This window comes from Andrographis paniculata, unplaced genomic scaffold (genome assembly GCF_009805555.1).
Source record: "Andrographis paniculata isolate CXL003 unplaced genomic scaffold, ASM980555v1 Contig62END, whole genome shotgun sequence".
Classification (NCBI taxonomy): domain Eukaryota; kingdom Viridiplantae; phylum Streptophyta; class Magnoliopsida; order Lamiales; family Acanthaceae; genus Andrographis; species Andrographis paniculata.
The window spans coordinates 7426909-7454445 of record NW_026137598.1 but is presented as its reverse complement, the minus strand read 5'-3'; the positions used below and the strand labels follow the sequence as shown (position 1 = coordinate 7454445).

The 27537-nt window shown below is 34.8% G+C and overlaps 5 protein-coding genes across 13 annotated transcripts; 4 read left to right on the top strand and 1 right to left on the bottom strand.

Annotated features, from left to right (window-relative positions):
- Positions 1 to 129: 129 nt before the first annotated feature.
- Positions 130 to 10235, top strand: LOC127260797 (sodium/hydrogen exchanger 8). 4 transcript variants are annotated; one of them, XM_051288729.1, is made up of 24 exons: positions 130 to 459; positions 1655 to 1705; positions 1826 to 1917; positions 2443 to 2520; positions 2592 to 2749; positions 2945 to 3046; positions 3119 to 3236; positions 4028 to 4080; positions 4157 to 4222; positions 4317 to 4361; positions 4811 to 4866; positions 5401 to 5585; positions 5732 to 5779; positions 6002 to 6109; positions 6919 to 7150; positions 7451 to 7582; positions 7682 to 7756; positions 7872 to 7969; positions 8049 to 8180; positions 8261 to 8479; positions 8573 to 8779; positions 8862 to 9120; positions 9314 to 9615; positions 9704 to 10235. In XM_051288729.1, exons 1-24 carry the CDS (start codon positions 252 to 254, stop codon positions 10019 to 10021), a joined length of 3342 nt encoding a protein of 1113 aa, XP_051144686.1. In that variant the 5' UTR covers positions 130 to 251; the 3' UTR covers positions 10022 to 10235. The 4 variants fall into 4 exon arrangements, with proteins under 4 accessions (XP_051144686.1, XP_051144685.1, XP_051144690.1 ...); XM_051288728.1 differs by having other exon boundaries at positions 7451 to 7756; XM_051288733.1 differs by lacking the exons at positions 130 to 459; positions 1655 to 1705; positions 1826 to 1917 and having other exon boundaries at positions 2472 to 2520; positions 2582 to 2749; positions 2945 to 3011; positions 7451 to 7756.
- On the top strand, positions 10200 to 12503 carry LOC127260799 (sulfhydryl oxidase 2-like). Of its 2 annotated transcripts, none has more exons than XM_051288737.1 (6): positions 10200 to 10582; positions 10765 to 10789; positions 10878 to 10970; positions 11739 to 11920; positions 12105 to 12180; positions 12281 to 12503. In XM_051288737.1, the coding sequence occupies exons 1-6, from the start codon at positions 10344 to 10346 to the stop codon at positions 12323 to 12325; spliced, it is 660 nt and encodes a 219-aa protein (XP_051144694.1). In that variant the 5' UTR covers positions 10200 to 10343; the 3' UTR covers positions 12326 to 12503. The 2 variants fall into 2 exon arrangements, with proteins under 2 accessions (XP_051144694.1, XP_051144693.1); XM_051288736.1 differs by having other exon boundaries at positions 12274 to 12503.
- A 64-nt stretch (positions 12504 to 12567) lies between these two features.
- LOC127260798 (protein MTL1-like) lies at positions 12568 to 14057 on the bottom strand. 2 transcript variants are annotated; one of them, XM_051288734.1, is made up of 3 exons: positions 13707 to 14057; positions 13498 to 13614; positions 12568 to 12923 (listed from the first exon to the last, which is right to left on the bottom strand). In XM_051288734.1, the coding sequence occupies exons 1-3, from the start codon at positions 14002 to 14004 to the stop codon at positions 12628 to 12630; spliced, it is 711 nt and encodes a 236-aa protein (XP_051144691.1). In that variant the 5' UTR covers positions 14005 to 14057; the 3' UTR covers positions 12568 to 12627. The 2 variants fall into 2 exon arrangements, with proteins under 2 accessions (XP_051144691.1, XP_051144692.1); XM_051288735.1 differs by having other exon boundaries at positions 13498 to 13611; positions 13707 to 14056.
- Positions 14058 to 17118: 3061 nt separating this feature from the next.
- Positions 17119 to 20409, top strand: LOC127260827 (uncharacterized protein At4g15970). Of its 2 annotated transcripts, none has more exons than XM_051288790.1 (4): positions 17119 to 17448; positions 18485 to 18756; positions 19087 to 19565; positions 19677 to 20409. In XM_051288790.1, exons 1-4 carry the CDS (start codon positions 17136 to 17138, stop codon positions 19723 to 19725), a joined length of 1113 nt encoding a protein of 370 aa, XP_051144747.1. In that variant the 5' UTR covers positions 17119 to 17135; the 3' UTR covers positions 19726 to 20409. The 2 variants fall into 2 exon arrangements, with proteins under 2 accessions (XP_051144747.1, XP_051144746.1); XM_051288789.1 differs by having other exon boundaries at positions 17119 to 17444; positions 18391 to 18756; positions 19677 to 20407.
- Positions 20410 to 20533: 124 nt separating this feature from the next.
- On the top strand, positions 20534 to 27456 carry LOC127260825 (protein ACCUMULATION AND REPLICATION OF CHLOROPLASTS 3, chloroplastic). 3 transcript variants are annotated; one of them, XM_051288786.1, is made up of 16 exons: positions 20534 to 21043; positions 21382 to 21440; positions 22041 to 22105; positions 22727 to 22861; positions 22991 to 23039; positions 23541 to 23653; positions 23759 to 23830; positions 24095 to 24205; positions 24357 to 24538; positions 25217 to 25522; positions 25611 to 25681; positions 25784 to 26148; positions 26489 to 26593; positions 26674 to 26811; positions 26969 to 27135; positions 27220 to 27456. In XM_051288786.1, the coding sequence occupies exons 1-16, from the start codon at positions 20736 to 20738 to the stop codon at positions 27293 to 27295; spliced, it is 2322 nt and encodes a 773-aa protein (XP_051144743.1). In that variant the 5' UTR covers positions 20534 to 20735; the 3' UTR covers positions 27296 to 27456. The 3 variants fall into 3 exon arrangements, with proteins under 3 accessions (XP_051144743.1, XP_051144744.1, XP_051144745.1); XM_051288787.1 differs by having other exon boundaries at positions 20535 to 21043; positions 25241 to 25522; XM_051288788.1 differs by lacking the exon at positions 22041 to 22105 and having other exon boundaries at positions 20900 to 21043.
- Positions 27457 to 27537: the final 81 nt, after the last annotated feature.

The following is a 27537-nucleotide window of genomic DNA, read 5'->3' as shown; positions in this document are numbered from 1 at the left end:
TTTGACAAGTTACTGGTACCGAACCTAAAGTGGGACCCACCCCCGAATAAAACTGAAAAAACATTTCCCTCACAAAATTCGTACTATATGTATATATATATATGTACACACACATGTCGAGTCACACAAATCACACACACCACACCTGACTGCTGAACCTACCTCAGCTCTCTCATCACACTTCCAATCGCCGGAGCGCCATTGACTGACTACATGTGGACAACGAGCTCCATCTGTCTCTGATCCATTCCATGGCTTTGATTTTGAACCCTGGCGTTGCCTCCTCGCCTCTGATGAGGCTACTGGAGGAGGATTCTTCCAGCGGTACTCCAACAGACGCGGTCATATTCGTCGGAATTAGTTTGGTGTTGGGAATCGCTTGTCGACAAGTACTCAAGGGCACGCGTGTGCCCTACACGGTAGCACTGCTTGTTCTCGGCATTGGACTTGGAGCCTTAGGTTTGTTTCTTAATTTTTTCCTCTGCTGTTCGGTGAGGTTATCGGTTCGGCTAGTTATGGAGCTTATTGTCTATTTTTATTTATTGTTTTGATTTTGATTTGAGTGTTTGTTTGTTGGTAGTGAAAAAACTTGAGTGCTTAGAAGCAGATGATACATTGGTGTGGAATTTATTTGGTTCGAATATCGTTGGACAAAAGGACGAGAAAGAATTTTCTTCTTTTTGAGTTGCGTAGATTAACAACCATGGGAGTTTAGGGTTTAAACGACGATAAGGGAATTTCGCGTGTGTGTGTTTTCATAGAAAGAGTAGTATTCTCCCAACTGTTTAGATTATTGGTTATGACCTGTAACTCATAATAAAAGTAACATAAAGTAATACTTATACTATATGCACTTCCTGGAGAACAAAAGAACGGCAATGCAATAATTTGAAGGAAAAATAAGCTACGGACAGAATAATAGTTAAGGCAGACCAATTTTATAAGAACAACTTAATCCTCTTACTGAAAATAGTAATTATTTTTGTTCATTTTAGGAATAAGTATCACAAATTTATTTTTGAAAAAACTGAGTTATCCTTTTTTTTTTCTCATTATTATTATTATTATTATTATTATTATTATTATTATTATTATTATTATTATTATTATTATTATTATTATTATTAATATATTTGCTTATTTCATGAAAAAAAATTATGGTTCTTTCGAAAAAAATTCACGAACTTTGTAAGAATGTTTTGAAATGAACTTTGAGGAGGGGGATTGATGAAAGCGCTTGATATTTTGCACTGGTGTTCTAGCCTAGTAGGCAGTAGCGCTGAACATTTTTTATAACTTTGTCCGAAACAACCTTGCAATATTTTTTATAGTGTAATGCTGTTTTTAAACAACAAGAAATGGTAGCTTTTATCAAAGATGGACAAGGGTAAGTGCATCCTAATTCAATGTAGTAAATATCACAACAAGAGTCTAGTCCCCACCCTCACAATCAGTGGCTACCTTTGTGCCTTTTAGTGTCTTTCTGCTCATATGTAGATTCTTCTACCTGGATTTTGATGGGTTCCTCATGTATAGAGATTTTGGTGAACGAATGATTTATTTCTGCTTTAACCATGCTGTTACATGTGTGATTTTCTTCATGTAATCATGAAAATCTTTGTAAAGTTTTGATATCTTAATCTATGACTTGCAGAACATGGAACAAGCCACCAGTTGGGAAAGATTGGGAATGGGATTCGTATATGTAAGTTTGATTTCACTAAGTTCGAAGATCCAGAATGTTTACTTAATTCAATTTTCAAGTTTCCATGATGGTTAATCTATCAGATTATTAGTTAATATGTTGTTCCTGATACTCTTATAGGGGCTAATATTGATCCTGATCTTCTATTGGCTGTGTTCCTTCCTGCACTTCTTTTTGAGAGTTCATTTTTGATGGAAGTGCACCAAATAAAGGTACTTAAGATACATTTACCATTTTTTAGTGTTTTTAGTTCATGATAATACCATAGTAATCCAGGATTTTCTCTTCTATGCTCCTGTGCTATCTGATCACATTACAACTTGTCTGTTTACATGCAATGAGATGCATAAACATATCATTTAATGGAGCAGAATTCAACAGTTAATTTCCATTCCTGGCATCGCCCTTTGCTCTATATTGGATAAAAATGGGATTCAAAGCAACTGCTCTGCTAATTCATCAAATTCTTACCTTAGATGCATAAGGAGAAGTTATGATGGGTTTGATTTCCAACCAAAGTAATTTCACCAGAGCTGTTCTTATTATATTTCTATAACACCATAATCCTGTGGAATTTAGCTTCTCAGATTTCTGTGTTTTCCAGCAGCCTTTTTTATACTTATACTATCCTCTTAACACAATAGTCATAATGCAAATTTTGCCTTGCTGCAAATTTTACAAATAAAGATCTTATTTTGTGACATTGGATGCCTGTTTGTTTCTGCCATTCAATACAGAGGTGTCTCATGCAAATGATTCTACTTGCTGGACCTGGAGTTCTCATTTCAACCTTTCTTCTTGGGGCAGCTCTAAAGGTTGAGTAATTCTACTTTGAATGTTAGTGGCTTTTCATTCATTTATTATTCTAAATATCAGGACACTGTAGCTTGCTTTTCCATTTGATTGGAGCTGGAAAACATCATTGCTGCTTGGTGGGCTCCTCAGTGCAACTGACCCTGTTGCTGTTGTAGCCCTCCTGAAAGATCTTGGAGCTAGCAAAAAATTGAGTACTATAATTGAAGGAGAGTCCTTAATGAATGACGGGTATTATTGTTAATACATACATTAACACCTGCCTATCTCAATTATCAATTTGTTATTATAAGATGTTGCCTGGATGTTCTGTTCTGGTTCTTGTAGTTGGTCACCGACTCACCGGTCACCTTTGAAATAGCAGTTGTTTCGTCTTATGAAATTTATTTATACTTGTTCTTTAATGTAATTCTTGTGTTATTTCAGGACAGCAATTGTGGTGTATCAGTTATTTTATCGAATGGTTCTTGGCTGGAGCTTTAATTGGGGATCTGTAATAAAATTTTTGTCTCAAGTTTCTCTTGGAGCGTATGTTTTATATGCTTTCAGCACACATTATTGCCTCAATTATAAAGCTTATGCACTCTGATTATGGTACAGGGTCGGTCTTGGGATTGCTTTTGGAATAGCATCTGTGCTGTGGCTGGGATTCATATTCAATGACACAGTTATTGAAATCTCTTTGACACTTGGTGTGAGCTACGTAGCATACTTTACAGTATGTATCTTACTAAACCCACATGGTTCAGTTATGTGTTTGTTCATATTTGATTCAAGCGTATAAGTTTCACATAAAATATTTATATAAAGTGTGTTCTTTTGCGTTTTTATTTTTGTTTTGTATTTTCGGGTTTTTATGTTATTCAGGTGAATTAATAATAGTATGTGATGTTTCGAATGAAAAACTGATATTTGATGTGATAGTTTTGGAGGAAAAATAATAGATTGAATAGTAAAGAAATAGAGAAAAAGAATAAGAGAACACACCCCATTAAACTCTTATCTTAAATCATAACTATGTTACATAATCTGGTATTTAGTCATCATTGCATAAAATTATGATAAAAAAAATGAACTTATTTTTTGGTTATTTTCTTTACCCTTTCAATGATATTATGAGAGCTAACACTCTTAACTTACCACTTGTTGCCTTATTTTGAATAATCCGTAGTTTAATTTATTTGAACCTATCTATAGATACTTGGTTCAAATTAAAGTTACCATCATTCAATAGTGGAACACAGCATGAAGATTGCCAACAAGGGATTTAGAGCTAGTATTTGGTTTAGTGATGTGCTTTATCCAGCCTTCTAACTTTGGATGATTGATGGACTAAGGAATTCTGAATGTGTTTGATTTATTTTTCATATAGGTAAAAAGCAAACATGTATGTCCTTGATTTCCTCTCGCAAAAGTTGCTTTTTCAAAAATATGACATGAATATAATCTGTCTTTCCATTTTAATCTTTTATTTCATGAGAAAAGCTGAAGACTTCTTATCTTTAACAGGCTCAAGAAGGAGTTGATGTTTCAGGAGTTTTGACTGTTATGACTTTGGGGATGTATGCTCTATTGTTTCTGTAAGATTAATTTGAACTTTTGGAAAGACCTATGTCCTGATATATCATGCATTCTCAGGTTCTATTCTGCTGTGGCTCGAACTGCCTTCAAGGGTGAAAGTCAGCAAAGTTTGCATCATTTTTGGTATTCACCAACTCAATTTCTCATTAGTTTTGATCCTCTACAGCTTGTATCACTGCTGTGATTTTGCTTATCTGATTTGGAGAATCTGTTTCAGGGAAATGGTTGCTTATATTGCCAATACATTAATATTCATCTTAAGGTAAGAGTTAATAAAGTCTTTTTTTTCTTTTTAAAAATATATTTCAGTATTGTTTCAGGGAAATGGTTTTTTATATTGTCAGTGTCAAATTTCAATTGTTGAGAATAGTGGTTAATAAATTTTCTTTTGTTCCCCCAAATAAGTCAGTTTCTATCTGTTCTAATATATTTCATTATCATTGTTTCAGGGATTTTTTTTTTTTTCAATGATGATAATAAACTTCTTTTGTTCCCCCAAATAAATTAAACACCTACATTCTTGAACTTTCCATTCTCTGTAGAAAAAAAAAGCTAGATCTTCGGCTTTAGTCAATATCTTGTGAGTAGGACTGGTGCCTCTTCACCATACTTAGCTTGATTTATTGAATGTTACATATGCCCTCTGTATTCACACATTGCTGAAACTGTTGGTGTAGTTTGGTGATCTTATTAGCACTTTTATCTTTGCAGTGGAGTAGTCATAGCTGAAAGTGTCCTCAGAGATGACAATATATTCAAAACCTATGGTAAATAGTTTTGTTTGTTAATATTTACCATTACTATTTATTTATAAATGCAGAGATAAGGAGGATTTTGTAATCCGATTCTGGTTTGTGGAAAATGGAAGCTCAGGAATAAAACTTGAATTGGATTAAAAGCATAGTTAATAAGGTTATTCAGTCATCCTTCACTGCACTCTTGTAATAGTAAAATATAGATACTGCACTCTTGTAATAGTAATATATAGATGCATGATGGAGGTTGTCGCATAAAGAGATTGTACTGGACTCTAACAGTTATTTGCTTTATATGTTCAAAAGGCTTTTAAGTGATGCCATTTTTTTGGGAATGAAAAGGTTAATAAGCATGTCAAACAATATAAATTAGAATATTCATGACTGGTAATTCCATCATGCATCTATATTACATAAAGTTTGTGCATCAATGCCTGTATTTCGTCAGTAATATCTTATTCGTTAAAATCCGAATCATTTTCATCGCTTATTTTAGCTTTCGTATGTTCAAGATAGATTTCTGACTTCTGTTCTTTACCCTTGCAGAACATGTGTGGGGTTATTTATTTCTTTTGTATGCATTTGTTCAACTTTCTAGGGTGGTTGTAGTTGGAGTACTGTTTCCATTGCTTAAATATTTTGGATATGGCCTGGACTTTAAAGAAGCTACTATCCTTGTTTGGTCTGGTTTGCGAGGTGCCGTTGCACTGTCACTATCACTTTCTGTTAAGGCAAGTCAACTCTAGCATCCCCATTAAAATTTGCTCCCAAATCATATCAATCACTTTGATACATGCTCTTATTTTGAAACTGCTAAATGTTATATTGGCACCAAACTTTGTTTATTTTCTAATTTTTGTATTTATTGGTGTTTCAGCAATCTAGTCATCAATCTGTTTATATCAGTCATGATACTGGGGCTCTGGTAAGTCATGTGATGACTGTAATAGTCAATTTAACTTTGCAAGTATCAGTAAATGCTGCGTTACAACAGTCATTATTGTCTTTTATATGAGAACTCATTGACATGCATGCGTGTGCATAATATTACTATCTTTTATATAAGATAATGTGTGTTGCCAAAAGAAAGATACATGTCCACAGTTGGCAATCTATAATGATGGGATAATTTTCCTTGCTTTTGCAGTTTGTCTTTTTAACTGGTGGAATTGTATTCCTGACACTTATTGTGAATGGATCAACAACACAATTTGTTTTGCATTATCTTCAGATGGATAAATTATCAGCAGCAAAGGTACTGTTTAACTCTCCATGGCAATCTCTCTATCTCCCTGGAGCTATTATAAATAATTTGTCCATAATCAATATCATAGAAATTACATAATATGTTAGTAAAAGATACATATGCAGTGAACAATCAATATGCTGCTATGGCACGCATGTGATATTTTGTACATATGATGCATCGTTATCCATTATATGACCAGTGGTAACATGTTGGGTCATGAACATGAGTCTCAGTCCTTAATAGAGTACATTCCATTCTATCGCAAGGAAAGGTTTGCTGGAAGAATTGACTCCTAAATCATTTTCTTGCAAGTTTACTTCCTTCGTAGTTATTTCTCAAATATCCATAGTTCTATGAAAGCTCTACCTTGCAAGCTAATCTTGCTAGACTTCCATTGGAAGTTTCCTGAAGGGGTTTCTGAGATCTTTGGCACACCATCACAAATTGATTTTTTAGGAACAACAATTGATTATATATGTTCGCATAAAGTGCAACATAAATAAATCCATCAGAGATTATTTCAATATCACAAAGATATACCTAACTAGTTATTGCGGCATATTTGATTTGGTAATGTTCTTGATAATGGCCGTGTATTTACAATTATAAATATAATTTCTTGTGTTAATACAAATTAAGAAATAATAATATCATTTAGTACTTCTTGGGCATTGTTCACAAATTGGAGCCCAATGGTTTATATTTATGCTTGGTCTTACTTTCTCTCTATTATAACTTAATTCCCACAAAAGTTGTCTTTATTTGACCCATGTCAGATAGTAACATATATTTGGATTTCTCATGTTCTATCACAGGAGCGAATATTGAATTACACAAAATATGAAATGCTGAACAAGGCACTAGCTGCCTTTCGTGATCTAGCAGAAGATGAGGAATTAGGTCCCGTAGAGTGGCTCACTGTTAAACGATACATAACAAGCTTAGATGAAGTGGAGGGCGAATGCATACATCCTCATTCCTTAGCTGAACATGATGACAGCCCTGACCGTATGAATTTGAAAGACATTCGTGTGCGCTTCTTGAATGGTAAGCAACCTGTTCCTGTGTGCTCAATTCTTCAATTAATATTTAATAGCAGATTTCTGTACTTGTAATTTCTAGTTATCCGTAATAAGTGAAAGTGGTGTTCATGATTTATCTAAGTTAAACAATTGACAAGACTACTTAATAGTAAGACACCTTTTGATTGTTCACATGTATTTACATTGATATTAGTAGCTATTCATATTAAAGGGGTATGCCTTGTGTCTATAATTTTTTATGCATCTACATAGTTTCAAATAGAGTGTATATCTTGTCTAACTGAAGGAGATAGTGTAACTATAGGTGTTCAGGCAGCTTACTGGGTCATGCTTGATGAGGGAAGGATAACTCAGACTACTGCCAATATTCTGATGCAATCTGTCGATGAAGCAATTGACCTGGTGGTATCTAATGAAGATTTGTGTGATTGGAGAGGTCTAAAATCCAATGTGAATGTGCGAAATCACTATAAGTTTCTTCCGTCAAGCATTGTCCCTCAAAAGCTTATTACATACTTCACTGCTGCGAGGTTAGAGTCTGCATGCTATATTTGTGCTGCTTTTCTCCGTGCTCATAGGCTTGCACGACAGCAACTACGGGATTTTATTGGTAACAAACTTTTATGATGTTTAATTTTTGCATGTGTCCTAATACTGCTGATCCTTTGTTTCCAACTTTGAATTCATGGTATATATTTAATACTTACAAATGCATTGAACATTAGGTGATAGTGACATTGCGGCAAAGGTAATAAGAGAAAGCGAACAGGAAGGTGAGGAAGCAAGGATGTTTCTAGAAGAAGTTCGTGTCTCGTTTCCTCAGGTATGTACAATGTGCAGAACAAATGATGAAGCTATACAGAAAAATAAATTCCCCCACGCTATGTTTGGAATATATTCAGGTTCTACGTGCTGTGAAAACAAGACAAGTAACATATTCTGTGCTGAATCATCTGATTGATTATGTTCATAATCTTGAGAAGATTGGTTTACTAGATGAAAAGGAGATGGCTCATCTTCACGACGCTGTCCAGGTAAATTATGATTGTGTTATCTTATCTTAATATGAATGTTACCAATTGAGAGTTGATAATATTATTTAGGCTCTGTGCAGACTGACTTGAAAAAACTCTTACGAAATCCACCTTTAGTGAAAGTTCCAAAAATCCGTGATTTGGTAGCTTCAAATCCTCTACTTGGGGCTCTCCCTTCCTCGGTCCGTGACATGTTGACAGAATCTACCAAAGAAATTATGAAACTGTCGGGAGCTACACTTTATAAGGAGGGATCGGAGCCTGCTGGTATCTGGCTAATATCAAATGGAGTGGTGAAGGTACGTAGTTAGCACACTCTGTCAATCATGCATTAAAGTCTTCATATATTTGATTTGGAATATCTCATGGACGAGCACGAGTGTTTGTGGCAGTGGTCGAGTAAAAGTATCAGTGACAAGCATTTATTGCGCCCGATATTGGCTCATGGAAGCACTCTGGGATTGTATGAAGTTCTTGCTGAAAAGCCTCACATCTGTGACATTGTAACTGATTCTGTTGTACACTGCTTCTTTGTCGAGACTGAAAAGATACGTTCTGCCGTGAGATCTGATACTGCTGTCGAAGATTTCTTTTGGCGGGTATGAATTTGGTGTTGCTTTTTATATTCCATTCTTCGCATTCGCAGGATAGTATATTCTGATTGCTCTTTGCCTACTGCAGGAAAGTGTAATTGTCCTTGCCAAACTCATGCTTCCTCATATATTTGAGAAAATGTCACTGCAAGATTTCAGAACACTCATCGCCGAGAGGTCAACCATGAGACTGTACATACCGGGCGAGAGTTTTGAACTATTACATCATTCTGTCGGTTTCCTGTTGGAAGGCTATATAAAATTGCAAGGTGCGGACGAGATGCTTACAGCTCCTGCAGCAGTATTAACTCATGCTGTCCAAACTTCTCGCCACTCCGAGACAATGGGTACACATCACTCTTCATCTTCGTAGTTTTCATAACTAGATTTGTGTAAGTCGGAAGCATTTACCCTCATTATGACGACGAAAAGCTCTTGCTTTGAGCATTTGTTCATTCAAAATGTTCTTATGTTACCATGCTGTTCTCGCGGAATTCTGTGGTTTTCGTAGCTTCACTTTGTTTTGCATTCTGAAATTAGGAAACAGAGCAGGAAGTTCGTTTTCTCAAGTTCAGGTGTACCAAGTCGAGACGAGGGCTCGTGTATTAGTATTCGATACTGCTGGATTCGAAGCTGGTAGAAGCCTCAGGAAAAGGCCATCTTCCCTGATCTCACACTCCGGCGATCATCTCTCTAGATCGTTTACCAGAGGAGAGCATGGCGAGCTAATGAGCTGGCCTCAACAATTTTTCAGCTTCAAACGTCAGGATTCAGAGATAGCAGGCGGACATGTAAACAATTTGTCCGCCAGGGCATTGCAAATAAGCATGTTCGGTAGCATGGTAAGTTCAATCTCAATCTACTGTTCGTCGTTCATGTCATCAAATCTGTACAAGCATGAGTTGATCCGTGTGGTTTGTTGTTCATCAGATCAACATCCGAAGGAAAAGAACGGGAAGCTTCCCAAGGAGCAAGCGAACAATGCCTTCTCACAGCCTCTCATACCCGAATGTGACTTCAGCAGTCCGCCCGCGCCCCATGGTATCAGTGAAATCGGAAGGATCATCCACTCTGCGACATAAATTCGATATGCAAAGCAGCAAACAAGAGAGCGGCGCCGCCGCAGCACACCTCAAAGTTCCCGGTGGAAGTCGCGCGAGGTTAGATGAATCGACCGATGACGACGACGACGACGACGCCGAGGAACACATTATCAGAATCGACAGCCCGAGCAGACTTTTCCACTGATCAAGCTTCCCCTTCTTCTCTACCACGGAGCTAATAATCTGCAGTTAATTTCACCGCAGTCTTGTACGTAGGACGCCATTTGTGTGAGCTACAGATTTAGGGTTTGGTACAACTCCCCAAACGCATTGTACAAGGAATAACAGCACGGACGATGTATTATGAAACACCTACAATTATGTAGCTAGTAATTTAATATCCCAAACTTCAATTTCAAGCCGTCGGATTACTCTGTTCACATCGCCAGTCAACAAGTAAAAAGGATGTGCCTATCGTTCCGCTCGCCAAAACCTATCCGAGTAGTTAAGCAGTGCGAGAATTCATCATGTCGTCTGTGGTTTCGATCATTGTATTTATTTTGGCAGTGTGCAGGTCAAACGCCGGAGCATCGTCGCCGGAGATTTCGCGTCCGTTCGCCGTTGGACCTCGGTCGATTCTGAGATCAATCGAGAGCGATAAAGCTGAGAAGACTGATTACGCTGTGCAATTGAACGCCACGAGCTTCGATTCAGTGCTTAAGGAAACTCGCGCTAGTTATGTGATTGTTGGATTCTTCGCGCACTGGTTAGTTGGCTTCCTTTTTTGAAAATTTTTGTTGCTTTGCTTTTGCTTTTGGTTTATCAGAAGTTAACCGTTCGTTTTCAGGACTGGTTGAACTTTGTCCAGTGTAGAAATTCACTTGACAGTTATCATCAAATGCTTTTATGCATATATATGATCTCTTGCTCTGCCTATTGCTTTTGCAGGTCCCCTGCCTGCTGGAATTATAAAGTATGTTAAGCTTCATCTCATATTATGTGCTTTCTTTCTTGTTATGATGCAACTATTTCCCTCACAAGGTTATTAACAATTTGAACAGCCGCAATATGAGAAGGTTGCTAAGCTTTTTAACGGAGAAGATGCTGTTCACCCGGGGATCATATTGATGACAAGAGTGGATTGTGCCTTAAAGGTAATCATACTCTCCTTTTTTTAATTGATTGAAAAAGCAGTAGCTATTATCCAAAGAATTATTATGTGAGTACTTTTCTTAAGGTTGTTTTGCTGTGTATGTAGGAGAGAATTTGTTTATTGGCAGTTTATGGTGTTATGATTGTTCTAAAATTTGTTCATTTTGATGTGCACTAACTGTGAAGTTTATCAAATATGAAATATTGAGTACTTCAGATTGGTTTCGTGTTGGCTTAATACAGTTTTCTTTATCCTATATTATGATCATTTTGGAAAAGATCTTTGATTGTTTCATGAAGATTAACAAAACAATTGTTCTTGCTTTTCTCATTTGGATATATATATATATTTATATAACAAATCACAATATTGCCTTTCTGTTTACACCCTTTTTTGTAGAATTATGTTATCTGCTGACTAACCTTAGATGTAGTACTCCCTCTGTCTCAGATACCGTGTCTGTTATACTGTAGACACTGTATTTTAGGAGTGGTGTAATTAGTAAATAATTAAGAATGTATCCGTGAAAATAATTATCCTATAATATAAATAATTATAAATTATGATTAAGATAACTAATTAGTTTAATTAAAATTAAAAAAATAAAATTTAAAATGAGACATTTTCCAAAAAAGCATGTGGACGGACAGAAACGGCAACGTGGACATGGTATCTGGGACGGAGGGAGGGAGTATCTTATTATGGAACAATTTCTTTCAGCTTTATTACTGTTTAATTTTTCTTATCTTTGATTTACTTGGCAGCACAGATCAATACTGATCTCTGCAATAACTTCTCAATTGTCTACTTCCCTAAGCTTCTTTGGGGCCCTTCTTCTAAGTTTGTGTTTGGGAATTGGAATCCAAAACTAGATAAGAGTGAAATACGTTCCATTGGCAACGGACGTACTGCAGAACGACTGCTAAGTTGGATTAACAAGCAACTTAATAGGTAAGAACTCTCTTGTTATTAGTTAGTGACTTATTTGTTTTTGTTTTTGTGTCCATGTTTGATTATTAGGTGAAATAGTTCAGCTACAAAAGAACACATGCTCATCCAAACTAACTATATACTATGTTATTACCAACTTTTATTGTTAGATTTATTTGCCCTTTTATGGTGGTGACACATGCAGTTCATATAGTTTGGATGATAAAAGGATTACGAAAATGAGCAGCATGTTCATGCAAATACTTCCAGATCCTGGACAGGTGATTTTCAGTGCTCCTATTCTGAATGGTAACAAGACATTGTAAAAATTAAATTAGTTGAATTTCATTTTTTTTTATATATATATGGAGAAGATTGCAGATGATGGTGTATACGAAGTTGAGGAGCAACCTCTACAGCTTTTGAAATCATTTTAAAGAAAGGACCTGATTTCTTAAAGAAGACCTTGGTTTAAGTTCTTAAAGATGGTAATGATCAACTTCATACGGATCTCACATCTTTCTTCAAATTATTTAATATGCATATATTATCTATATTGTACACTTATAATATACAGATAATGCATATTGTCTTGTTTGTTTAATTGATCATAGTCTACAATTGATGCCATATATATATATATATACACACACACACTCAATCAGTTAATTCCCAAATCCAATTAGCCCTAGAGGCATGCATGCATGATGAAGAATGAAGAATGAAGATCAACCCCTTGTCCTGATAATGGTTATGGTTCCCTTTCCTGGCGTGTGTAGTCTTGTGAATGCCACCACAGTCTTTCCCGATAACCCCGGCCCCTGCCGCGACACCACCAACGGCCGGGAGGCGAAGTCCCTGACGGGGTGGCGCACCGGCCGTGTAGGTGCCATGTGGATCCTCTCATTGATGTCATTTAATGTCCCCACATCGCCGCCTTCAAATCCTCCGGGCTTCACTAGGACAAATGGACACACCACCTTCCCCATCACCCTCTTCCTACTCTTCTCCTCAACTTCAATCCCTATATATATATATATATAATTAAGAGAAATGGGCTTTAATTTGGTTCTAAATAATATACTTACTATATGAGAGCGAAGAAACATTCAAAGTGACCTATATATATAGGTATACATATATATAGTGCGGGGCTTATAAGAATATGGAATAGTTAAGAGAGTTTTGAAGTAAAGACAAATTATTTGAACACGTTGATACAAAGCAAAAAGAAGAGAATATATGCATCTTCTTTCTTTACAAAGATGTATAAATAATGGAATAGTACAATATAATTCATGCGTCTTTAATTCGTGTGCTGATAAGGGATTTTGAAAGAAATCTCTTTTCCTCTACTTTTGAATATAATAGAGTATATAGAATGAATTAAATTAGTGCGTTTGGTGGGTCGGTCAGTCCCAAATTGCAGTCAGATAGATGCAGCAGCAGCAGCCTTAATTTATTAGGAACCGACATCGACGTGTAGTGCAGAAGAATAAAGTTAATTATATATATATATATATATATATAATTTGACGATGGAGGCCTGAAAATGAAAAGCAGATGCAAGATCAATTAAATTTAATTAATTTGTATACCAGCAGAAGCAGAAGCAGATGGGGAGGCGGAGATGGAGATGGAGATGGGTTTAATGTCTGTGCAGCAGCTAATTAGCTGCTGGTTCTCTCCATGCGTAGGTGTATCCCCAGCTGCTGCTGGAACAACATATTAATGGAGAGTAGAGTTAGTAATTAATTAAGTGAATATTGGAATTAATTGAGTAAGGCCGGGTGATGAGTGTACGTACCTGTGACTGTGAATGACGAGGAGGAGATAGAAGAATTACAAAAATATTGTGTGATATTATTATTCTGGTGGACTTGATGATGATGATAATGCAGGTGATCCAGCTTTGAATTTGCAGGAAGAAGCCTTCTTGATCTCTTTGATGAAGATGGAGATGAAGAGGAAGATGATGATGATGAAGAAGAAGAAGAAGAAGATGACGAGCCTCGGGTAAACTGAAGCACCACATCTTCAAGATATCCTTTTCCTCTTTCTCTTTCTCCCGCCAATAATATTTCTTCCTCCTCCTCTTCGTACATATTTCTCTTCTCTTTTAATGGGAATTGAAGAAATCAAGATTGATATATAAATGTAGCATATTGCTATATATAAAAAATTTAAGGAATTTGTTCAAATAATATATATATATATATATAGTCAAAATCAGAAAAGAAGACGAAGAATAGAACATGTGGGGTATGCAATGCAATCCTGGTTTATATATATATATATATATATATTGATATTAATATTGAGTTGGGGCCGGGTGGTGTAGTGACCGTATTATGTACGGCGTCTTCAGGAGAGGTTGTCACTTGTCAGCCAGCAATGAATGAATCGGATGATCGACGGTCAGGATTTTTCCCCTGACTCAATCACATCAATCAATCATTCATAAATGTATTTACTTTTTTTATTTACTTGCTCCCTCTCTACATGGAGTAATATACTACTGTAATTACTTCAAATTAATATGGATTATAATAATAATAATAAACAATAGCCAGATAATTTAACCGCGTGGCTCTGAATCCTCTGCTCTATTTTTGCAGTTGCTACTGCAGTTCATTTATAATAATTTTATTTTAATTATAAATTTTAATTTTTCTTCTAAAAAGTATATTTTCTATATATTTCTATTTTATATTTTTTTATATAATTTTTCATATTTATAAATTACACCGCAATTTTAATTTATATTTTTACATTAGATTCATACACATTAAAATTATATCACTTTTCAAACAGTAAAATTATATATCAATTTAAAAAATAAAATTATATATTACTTTTCAAAAATTAAAATTATATCACTTTTAAAAAATAAAATTATACATTATTCTTTTAAAAAAAATAAAATTACATACAATTTTTTAAATATAAAATTATATATCATCTACTAAAAAATTAAAATTACACAATATACCTAAAAAAAAATACAAAAAATATAAAAAATACCAAAAAAAACTCCACTCTATTTTTTAGAGTAACACTGTAAATATTGCAAAAATGGGGGGTATATATATATATATAAAGTGAAGAAGGTATCCAGTAATTTAAGGAGCAATAATTAAATTAATTAATTAAAGTTAAAATAACACCATAATTAGTTGGACTTTTATATAATAATAATAATAATAATAAAACACCGGGACAAAATAAAAGGTCCCTCTGTTCCCTGCCCCAATCTTTCTTTCATTTCATTAATCACCATCAAGATTTTTCTACATCCACGCCTTTTCTCAATTTCAAATTATAATATATATAAAGAAAATAAATGTCACACCAACTATATATACATATATGTGTTGGGATTCGGAAAATGAGATTACTTTATTTTAAGTAATTACTTATTTATTTTGATTTTTGCTATAATTGGTGGGGGCAAAGTGGACGACTAAATAATTCCGGTGGTTATGATCCATTGTCACACTGTCAAATTATTACTCCATCGCTGTATACACGGTACTTTATAAGGGATGTAATTAGTAGATAATTAAAAATATATCAGTAAAAATAATTATTTTATAATATAAATAATTATAAATTAAGATTAAAATAATTAATTAGTTTAATTAAAATTTAAAAATTTAAAATAAAATTAAAGTGTGTAATTATTTTCTAAAAAAAATAAAATAATATGGTATATCGAACGGACAAAAATGACAACGTGAACATAGTATTTGAGACAGAAGGAGCATTAATAAATTTGGAGGGGTGACTTTAAATTGGACCCATGGAAGAATTGCTTTCACTTTTTTATTTAAGTGGTTGGAATTTGAAGATTTGGTCAACATATTATCATATATGTATATACCAAATCACCAATCATTGCACTTTCATATCTAATAATTAAAATATTGATATGATATGATATTTTTAAATATAAAATTAATTTTTAATATATTATAAAAAAAATTTGAAAAATAATCTAGTATTTTTTCTGTCTACTTAATAAGTTTATATTTATCTTTTGCGTAATTGTATTTAACATTAAAAATATACTTATATTTGTATAGTTTTTATACAAATATTATTATATTTGTATTATAAAATATTAATAAATGTATTTTTTTTTATCAATTTTTCTTAATTTGTACTATGTTTTGATATAATAATTAATATTTAAAGATCAACATAAAAAAAAAAAAAAACAAATATCAACCTTCTAAATGAACGGAGAGAGTACTGTTTTAAAATAAAAATATGATAAAATTCTACGTAAGAATACACTCAACTGTGCCACATTTCCTATCCTATCCTTTCTTTTTTTTAAAAAAAAAAAATATATTAAATTTGTAATCGGAATTTAATTTTAATAATTATAACTTAAAATATGATATTTTATGAAACACTCAATTCATCTCAACTATCTTTTTTTCGTTTTTATCAATCCCATTTAAAATATCAATTTTTTACTCCTTTCGTCCTAGTTACATGTCTATTTTTTTTATTTTTGTCTATCAACTTATTTTGTTATTATTATTTTTTTAAAAAGTAATTACACATTTTAATTTCATTTTAAAATTTTTAATTTATAAATTTTTAAAATTTAATTAAACTAATTAGTTATTTAAGATGTATTTGATATAAAAATAGTGAAAATGGATAGTGTATTAATATATATATTTTAATTATATATAATATACTCCTTCCGTCCCATAAAGAAGTATCTATTTGCTTTTTGCACGTAGTTTTACAAATATTAGTATTATATTGGGATATAGTAGGAATAAAGTAAATAACTAAAATAACTTTATTAGTATGTGTGATATAAAGGTAACGATATTTGTGTAATATATTGTAAGTTGTAAGAGTATTTGTAGTGTTAGATAGATAGTACAATTACTAAAAAAGAAATAGATATTTTGTTATGAAATGGACTAAAATAAAAAAGTGAATATTTTATTATGGAAAGGAAGTATATCTTAAATTCTATGTAAAGGGCTACGGCAGCGGGAGGAGGGAGTATTGTAGTAATAAAAGTAACCACTTGTTGATTAAGTCCAACGGATAGCCCCAAAGTAGCCCGGTCCAGAACGGTCCATATACGAACCGGCCCAATACATTAACAGCCCAGAGCACTATCTGTCGGTTGTGATAGATTGTGACGTCAAAAATAAATAGGTAAATAAATAAATATAAGTAAGTATTAAAGCGGTCAACGAAGATGCTGTTGATGTCGCTGTTGCACAGCGGGAAGGGGAAAATGGCTCAACGTCGCCGTCGATCGATTCCCCCGCCGCCGCCGCAGCATTTCCCTTATTCCCTGAATCTACTCGCCTCCGTGCCGCTTCCAATTACTCTGAACTTCTCCGCCAAATCTGCCGTCCCTCGCCGAGCTGTAGTTGCCGTCATCTTCCTCCTCGCGCTGGTGCTATCTTGCGCCCTCCTCTACAAAGCTGCCGACAACATCGGGATACGAGGCCTACATACGACTCACGTATTCCGGTTCCTACAGGACAGCTCGGTTCCGTCGGTCAGTCTGTTTATCGCTCTTGATTATTCGATTGCTGTTGCTGCCTTATTGAATTTGTTATTATTTTCTCACTGTTGTTGCTTGGTTTAACAAATTGAGAAGAGAGGAGAGGGGCGAATGCTTGGGATTGTTTGGAAGTGATTTGTTATAGATATATAATTTTGCAGCGTTGGATTATCCCCTTCCTCTAGGCGCAATAATTTGCATCTTTCGCCGTTAATTCGATTAGTGCTGAGATTGGAAATTCCGTGTTTGTGTAATGCCTCCCATTAATTCAAATGGATTATTTCTTTTCTATTTTGAACTGAGTATACTGCCCCTTAGAGGGTGAAAGATTCAGTCCTACCTAAATACTATTAGAAAAAAAATAAGAGGGGTTTGTGATCCAGAAATTGCAATAGAAAAGAAATAGGAGGGGTTTGTGATGATTTTTCAATATTTTCTATTAGGTAATCTAGTATCCTTATGCTTGAAGATAATCAATCTGGTCGTTGTCGGAGTCGTGCAATTTAGGAGGAATCAATGAAAGGACATCAGTAGGTAGCTTACAGAAAAATTTAAATTGACCGAACATCTGCTATCATCCATATAACCTGTGTAAACATTTGTAAGATATAGGTAAAAGCAGAATATGCATATTGCTTTTGGTAAGTTTTAAATCAAGGTGTTGATCAGCTATTTTGTAGTTGAGTTATGGTCTAATGACTCTAATCACTTGGTAGTTTGTAGATAAAAGAATAATGTTTTTACTATTTCTTTTAAATTACCTTATTTAGCACTCTTGCATAGTTTTGGTTGTTTTGCTGTGCTATTTGTTATAGCATTTGACATTCAGCCACATGCAATTGTGCGCACACAAATGCATTCTGTCCATAAGCTTCAATGAATGAATCCATCATAGAATTACAGTGCTTTGTTTCTATGTACTTATTTCAAACTGTTGTAGGACAGTGAGGAGTATAGTCTTGAAAGAGTCCTGATGGATGCTTCTATGCCCGGAAAAACAGTGATACTGACAACTTTGAATGATGCATGGGCAGCTCCAGGTTCCATTATTGATCTCTTTCTCGAGAGCTTCAGAATTGGAGATAAAACCAGTCAATTACTGAACCATTTGGTGATTATCGCATTAGATCAAAAAGCATTTTCTCGCTGTTTGGCTGTACATTCCCATTGTTTTGCCCTCATCGATGAAGAAGTTGACTTTTCAAGTGAGGCTTATTTTATGACTCCGGACTACTTGCGGATGATGTGGACAAGGATTAATTTTTTACGGTCTGTTCTCGAATTGGGCTACAACTTTGTATTCACGGTATTGCGTTCTCTCTGTGTCAATATATAATTATATATTTGCAAATACCATTATTGTGTGTGTATATATATGGACGTGCCTCTACACGTGTGTGTGTGTGAGTGCGTGCACTTATTTATAGATCCCACAATGCACATATGTGGATTTCTGAAAGTTGTATATAAATCTTTCCATCTCTGTACACGTATTTGCTTTTTCTTGTAAGGGATTATGCATATTTGATGAATTTATCAATAGGAAATTAGTCAGTCTTGTTTGCTTTATTCTATTATACTTAATGTTAATATATACATTATCTCCTATAATTCGTTATTTGGTTCCAATTTCTAGGATGCAGATGTTCTGTGGTTCAGAGATCCCTTTCCTGAGTTTGATCCAGATGTGGACTTTCAGATAGCATGCGATCATTTCACAGGCATCCACGAGGACATAGAAAACAGACCTAATGGAGGTTTCAAGTTTGTAAGATCAAACAACCGGTCGATAGAGTTTTATAAGTTCTGGTACTCATCACGCAAAAGGTACCCAGGATTACACGATCAAGATGTTCTTAACAGAATTAAGAATGATTCCTTCACCATTAATAGTGGGATAAAGATGAGATTCTTGGATACTGCTCTCTTTGGTGGTTTTTGCGAGCCCGGCCAAGATCTAAATGAAGTCTGTACTATGCATGCAAACTGTTGTTTTGGCTTAGATAGCAAGCTCCATGACCTCAGGATCTTACTGGAAGACTGGAAAAACTATTTATCTCTCCCACCGACTTCAAAACTATATGTGCCGTCTTGGAGAGTTCCTCAAAATTGTCGGTAAGTTGGTGTGCTTATGAGAATCTTGTATAATAGATGAATATATATCTTCTACTGTCGTGGTTCGTGTTTTTCTTGACTTACATTTTTTTTTTTTGACATTGTTTCCAGCCTAGATGTTGATAAACCACATATGGAGGCTGACATATTGGATGATTGACATTTTGAAATGTCAAGTCATGACTTGGTGATCAAATTAGATATGCTCATTCCTCTTAAAGAAAGGGTTTATGCTTCACTTATGCGATTAGCATTCTACAATGCAAATCTGTGTTCTGCCCGCAGAATGTCTTTCCGCCGTATTTCATCAATCCCCAAAGATAAGGATGCTTGACCTATATATTAGTTAATGTTTTAGGCCACCCTTCCATAAGGAATGATCTGCTGGTGCAGGGGTGACTTGTCATGGTTCAAATTGTAACTGCGGATTTTCATGTGATCTGCAATATTTATATCATTTTTAATACAAACATGCTGTTATTTATATTATACTCTCTCCGTCTCGGAACAATAATTTTGGTTGTGTTGGACACGAGATTTAAGGAATATTGATATTATATTGATTGCGGGTATTAGTGTAAAAAATATTTTTGCCGCAGTTGGAATTGTATAATAATAATGAAAGAGTAAGAGTAGTTATATAGTGATATTATTTATGGAAATAAAACTATTGTAGTGTGACGGATGGAGTATGTGTTATCTGTTGTTCAAATTATTGTTTGGTTGCTCAAATTGGGCATGCCAACAGCGTTCATGTTGCTTGTAGTTAGTTATCGCATGTACTGAGAAAATGAAAGTAGTGTAGCTTGGGCTGTTAGTTCTCTTCAAAAAGTCGTGTTTTTTAAAAAATTACTGAATTATAATTTTACTACGAGTTATTTAAAGGTTAAAAAGTGGAATTACCTTTTAATAATAATAATGATAATGATAATAATACTAATAAAAGGGTTTGTTTTAGTAGAAATACGAGTACAAAGCAAAGCCAAGCCGCCATCCAATAACATCTCTATAACAAGAAGAGATATTGTCTGAATCGATTCGGGCCAACTTCTCGTTCTCATTATCATTAATCTAATCGAATCTACGCTCCTCGTTCACGTGTCGTTTTCGACCTTCTCCTTCTCCCGCCGACGCCTCGGCGAATTCAATTCGAATAGTACCAGATAACCCATGAGCCTATTGTACCCCAACACAGCTGGGTCATATTTGATTTGGCGGCCTTCTGAATTCCGATTCCCATTGCTGTCGCTCAGCGGAACCCGCGAGAAATACGGGACCAAGAAGTCCTTGCGATGGAACTCCGGATACCTGAGAGCGAAGCTGCGTTGTACTAACGTCATTGTTAGTAATGAGAAAAATGGTGATTTGCGAGGCGAAGATGGAGAGTGCGTCGAAGTGATTGTCATCGGAAGCAGGAAAGACGCGGTGTTGGACTTCTGCGCTGCCTCGCCTCTCCTTACTCCCGCTTTGAGATTTTGGTATGTATGTATATGTATATATACCGTTGGACTCCCTTAATCCTTTCTGTAACATTAATTTATTGGTGTGATCCATCTAGGGTTTGATATTCATGCTCTGTTCCTGTTTAGAAATGGATATTTAGAACAATTGGAGTTAGACGGTTATAAGATTGTTGTATTATTGTTTTGGAGCTTTAATGTGCACTGAAGCTTTTATTTCGGTAATCATATAGTGAAAGTCTTCATTACCTTCGTATGCACTAATGGTTTGGTATATCTTATTAATGAATTATTTGGTTCAATTTCAGCCGTGGAGATGTTATATTCTATTTACTCTGATATTTTCTGTGTGACAGGAATATTGTTGGTAATGGCTCAGACCAGGTTCGACTCCAGCATAGATTTACTGGGCAAGGTCAAACTCATGCACTCAATTATCCTTCTATCATCTGTGTCTGAATTTTTATTGTTCTGTGCAAATCATGATTTCTGTATGGAAAAATATTATTTTCATTTACTGTAAGTATATTCTTGATTGCTTTACTATGGAGATCCTTAGTGAGGCTTTCTATGGCTTAAATGGGTATATGCCTTGGTGTATATTTCCCAAACCTGACATTTTTCTGAGTCTCGGGTTCATGGAGTTGATAACCAAACAACAGCCGGCCACCTCACTGCTCAATGAATTATATGCTCTATTCGTAGATCCTTTCAAGCAGCCAGCTGTTAGGATACTCTAGCTTTTGATTGCAATTGGTACATTAGGGTGTTAAATGCTGGTTATGGGTGCTCTCTTGGATTTTTATTTTTAGTATTGCTAGAATTGTATTTGATGCCCTGTCTTCGTTAACTTTCTCTGAATTTTATAACAATTGAATACATATAAGGGAAGAGACGAGATGATTTAGGATTTAGGTTATGGGGTATAGAGTATAATGACTTCTAATTTTGCTTTGGTACTAGTATAAATGGCATATTCATTTTTTGTTGATGCACAGCCATTTATGATTTGCAGATACTACTCAGAGAAATGTAGAGGAACTCTCAGCTTGGCAGCCATCTTGTAAAGCTGTTATACTTGTTTGTACATTACTTGTCACTCCTATAATTTGTTCTTGTTTTTCCCTTTGTGATATTGGATATATCTTTCTTGGCTTAAATTGGTGTGTTTTCCATGTTTCCATGATAAAGTGTAGCATTATTTAATCTATGTATGAACATGGAGAAGGAACTTTTAATCAAAAAAATGTTAACAACATCATAGCTTGGCATACTCGTTTACATGCAATTTTGTTGAAAGCTTGATTAGCTATGTGTTACAATCGATTAAGATCTTACTGATTTCAAAGTTTCTGTAATACAATTTACTGATTTCAAAGTCTTGGTCCAAGACTGAGAAGCTTATGAAGTTTTGTCTGATTCAACTGAAAATTATAGTTAACATTTTATGATGCTTGTGTGGTCTTTCGGGAATCCAAGGCGCATGGGTCCTTGATGACAGTTTTGCACTCAATAATTTTCTCATCTTTCTAGACGCCACTCTCATTCTTCTTTATATTCAAGACTGAAAATGAATCTCTAGATTCCTTTTTAGATATGCCCCTTTTTTGCATATCTGCTTGGATTTCAATAAAATTCTCTCTCGAAGCTTCTTTGGATTTTTTGTTTTAATTTTTATTTTGTTTTCATTTTCGTGGTTAGGTTGCTAGTGCTGCTTATGGCTTAGATCACGTTACAGCACTTGAGGTTCTGAGCAACGTTCAATCTGATGATGGGTTTACAGTTGGAATCATATTGAAGCCATTTAGGTTTGAAGGACAAAGGCGACAAGATGAGGTATGCTTGTTCAGTTATTCCTGTATCTAAATTGATCTCCGAAGTTGTATCTCAAAGGGAAGATCATGATGCAATATAATTTCAAAGTTCAACATATCTGAATATTTTTGCCTTATTTTTCATCTGTAGGTTAAGGATTTGGTCAGCAAACTCCAGAAGCAGACAAACTTTTGTATTGGTGGGTAACTTGTTTCTTATGATGTATGCTGATTTCTTTAGCCCTGGTGTTGTTAAAGATTACTTTCATTAAGAATCTGTTATGGGCCCAAATATCTTACTGGAAAATGTTGTCAATATAATCAATATTCTTTGATATAATAAAATACAAAACAATAAATGCTTGAAAAACATCGACTTAAATGTGATCCTTGTAAACGATCTTGCGAACTTTTTTGCTAAATAGGGCACTGTTAGAGGCAAGGCGCTCTTTCTCTGTCTATCTTCTGCTGTATTTCTGGGTTCTGTGCATGCCTAAGAGGCTCTTCATTCCTACCTTATAATATATTATTTCACCATTAAATGATATACTCTTTTCTATCCCCAAAAAATATATCATCCTTGCCAATCAATGCTGGGTAAAGGATAAACTGCTAAATTCTCTGAAGGGATATTATGTTATAAATGAAAGACTAAAGTCCTGATGCATTGAAAGATATTCATAGTATTACTATGGCTGCAGTTCTTGATACGGATACACTTCTTGAGAATGATCTGGTTACTCTGGATGAGGCTTTGAGGACTTCTAACAATGCTGTTCTCATGGCTATGAAAGCCATTTCCATGCTCTTATCTGTAAGCAAACTTTTGAAAGCCTTATTAGGGCATTCCTTCCTAATAATTTTTATCTGTTTTCTATTGAAAAAGTCGAGATGAAAGTTTTAGTGATATTATCAACAGGAGAAACTCACAAAGCTTTTGTGCTCAAGAGATAATTTGACCAGAGAACTTCAACTTCCAGACTTAAGAAAAGTATGACCTCTGACAATTCTCTCTCTCTTGTTGTTTTGTTGAGTTTTACAGGTCATAAATCATTTATTTGTAGTTAACAACAGTATCATGGTCATGCTCTCAGCTCATGGGACAGCTTCTGCAATGTGGATCATCTCTTTTTTTCTTCTGTGGAACATATCGATATTGTGTTTACCTTTTCATTTTCTTCTTGTGAACCTATAGCCATTCTGTTTACCTATTTTCATTTTTTTGCATTGTATACTGAATAAATTTGATTTACAGATTTTTGAGAGTTATAGCGAAGCAAGAATTGGCTTTGGAGCTGGTCACAATGTCAAAACTTCAATTCGGCACGCCATTAGTGAATGCCCTTTCCTAGGGCTGGACATAAAGGTTTCACTTATTTGAATATTTTTGGTTGCCATAATGCACCAGCAGTTGGTTATTTCTCCTTACCTTCAATTGCAATTGTATATTTATTTTCCCTTTGATAAATTTTCTTTTAGCTAATCTTCACTTTTTTTCCTTACTATTTCTATTACAGGATTGTGATGGTGTAATTTTATGCATTATTGCAAGTTCACTAGTGTTGGGAAGCAATGATGCAAATGACATATTGCACACAGTTCGATCAACTACACAATTCCGAGGTGACATTATTGTTTCTCTTGCACATGAGCCCAATCTGGAGACTAAGACGATATTGGCTACCGTATTTGTTTTTGGGTGAGGTTCCTGGCCCACTATTGCAACTGAACTGATGATTTTTCTAAATGATTCAGCAAGAACCAGGCTGGTGAATGTTTTTCATGTTTGGTCCCTAACCTGAACATGACTGCAACTTTATTCCAACCTGAATTGATAATGTTATCTTTTGACATGTAAAATAGAATTACTAGTTAATATGATTGTCTACTGGCTACAATAATAAACAATGCCCTGAATACTTACTAGAAATCAAATATTCAATCTTACGTGATTAAGATTTAGTGAGTAAAAGAAAATGTTTTCGGATTTACCATGCAACTCTCAATTGTCAAATGAGTGGTTGGATCTTCCTGGGGTTGACCTTTTACTTTCTCCAATCAATTGTCCTAAACCTACAAATGTTTGACTCAACCCAATTACTTTTGTTAGATTTGGACTGTAATTTATCGCTCTTAACTGGCTAACTTTAGTTTCCTAGAAGTTGCTTCTTTATCAATCTATCTTGTGACAAAGGGTAGAAAGTTCACAATAGACATTATCTCTATTTCTCTAATTTGTTTGATATAAAGGTAAAATGTATCCTATTCCAGTTGAATAATATGGAGTTTCTTATTTGTGTATACAAATCACTTGTTTGCAACAATATTTTTTCATTAATCGAAACCTCACGCAGCTGTCTGATTTCTAATTCTTTAGGCTGGTTGCATGTGATATTGACAGATTCACACAACAGAAGTTAGCTCCTGCTCCCAGAAATGGCATATTATCCAGCCTGGGACAACATTTTCCTTTCATATTCAACATCTTCAAGAAGCAAATGGGCAACCCTGAGAAAGCTCTTCCATATAAGAGCCCTCAATTTACTGAAGGGATATATTCACCTGTCATGAAGAATATACCTGATGCAAATTTCACATATGGTCCAAGTGAAGATGCTGAAGTTTTTTCTGACAAAATCCAACAGCCATCTGGCAATATGGATGAAGAATGCGATTCTTTAAGGTTTTGCTGATCATGCTTTTATTTTAATGCTATTGTTGACATTATTTTTAATATTTAGTAACTTTTTTGTTATTTCTTATTATTGTAGGTCTGGAGATGGCGAGCTAGGATTGTCAGAGACTAATGATAGTCAATCTTCTTATATGTTGAACTATGAAGGTAGAACTTTAGTATTGTGGAGTTTTTATATATATATATATATATAAGCCACACAGTGCTCTATTTGTTGGATTGTAATTCTAGATAGGATGAATTTTACAGAAACGCACATGTTCAAGAGGGAGCTGCTTACTAGAGGCAATCTAGGGCCAAGTCATTCGTCAGAACAGTCCAAGTATGGAACAAATGTTCTAGAAGCTACTGGCATAGTTGACAATATCAGCATTTACAGACTTCCTGTGGGTGTAAAAATTTTAGAGAAGTTTGAAAATCCACCTCCCAACACCGACACTAAGCATGGGATAGCCCGGAGAGTCGATGACAATGAAAAGAAACAGCAATCCGTTGTGCCTAGTTTGTCTTGGCCTGGATTAATTGATGCTGAAAACAATAATACTACCAAAGCAAATTGCATTGGTAGTCCGAAGAAGCAGGGAGTTCTTTCTGTTCGAGCACTATCAATGTTGGTAAGTTCCCGTCTTTACCATATATTTCTTGTGGCATTTTGAGTTTTAATCAAATTGAAGTATAGAATAACCTCTAATTATTTAAATAATGTTAAAGCATTCCAACGTGAATATTTTACTATATTTGCTATGCATGTTTAACGACTATGGAGGTAACTTCTTAGAAATTGAGCAGCTTTATTGTTCGTGCCACATGTTAAATACCTGAGGAAAGTTATCCAAATTCATCTTGTACTTTGGAGTGCAACATATTATATATGGGAGTTATTTATTCACTTAGTCTTTGTCAAATGTTCCCCACTGAGATTACAGTTTGGTGGTTATTTCTTAACATGTAAAGGAATCAGAGAGGGATTCCCAGAAAAAGTGGAACCGTGTGGTGGAAATGAAGTATCGTGGAGGAGTATACAGAGGGCGCACCCAAGGAGGACTTCCGGAGGGGAAGGTACTTGAATTTTCATTTCAAGAGTTAAAACTTACCGTTCAATGTATCTCACTAAGGACCGTAAATGGCGTGCCTCTTAGGGTCGTCTGTTGCTTGGGGATGGAAGCATATATGATGGAATGTGGCGGTATGGCAAGAGATCGGGTCTGGGAACATTCTACTTCAACAATGGTGATGTTTTCCAGGGATCATGGAGAGATGATGTCATGCATGGCAAGGTATTGAAAATGTGTAGATATGGTATTCAAGTGATTATTTATTTTATCCCGTAACATATATATACACGAAAGTATGTTGTATAATTTGTAGAGTTGAAGTCATAGTTGCCTTTTATCGATGAACTAAACAAAAGTTGTTGATTTCTCTCTTTCGTAGGGATGGATTTACTTTCACACCGGGGACAGATGGTTTGTTAACTTTTGGAAGGGAAAGGCGAATGGAGAAGGTCGATTCTACTCAAAACATGGAAATGTTTTCTTTGGCCATTTCAAGGAGGGATGGAGACAGGGACAGTTTCTGCGAATCAATGTTGACGGGACAAGGTTTGATATTTTAGAAAAAGATGTTTGTTTCTTCTTTTGAGCTTGATGCGTATCCGACATTGATGCATTGTTATGACTGGACAGGACTGAAGAATTGTGGGATGAAGGCGTGCTGGTGAGTGAAAGGCCGTTGGATAAGGTTGATGCTCAAATTGGTTGAATATTGTTATTTGTAAATATTTATGCTATATATATATATATAATTATGTATGTGCATAATGATTTTTGTTTGTTCATAATTGTGCAACAAATGTCTAAGCATCCATCTAGATTGATTACCTTCCTTTTTTTCTTATATAGATTGATTACCTTTCTTCTTCAGCTGAATCTTCACATACTTAAAATTGAGTGTTGTGTAACCGTTGATTTTAGTATATGATATACTTGTATACAATATATTTA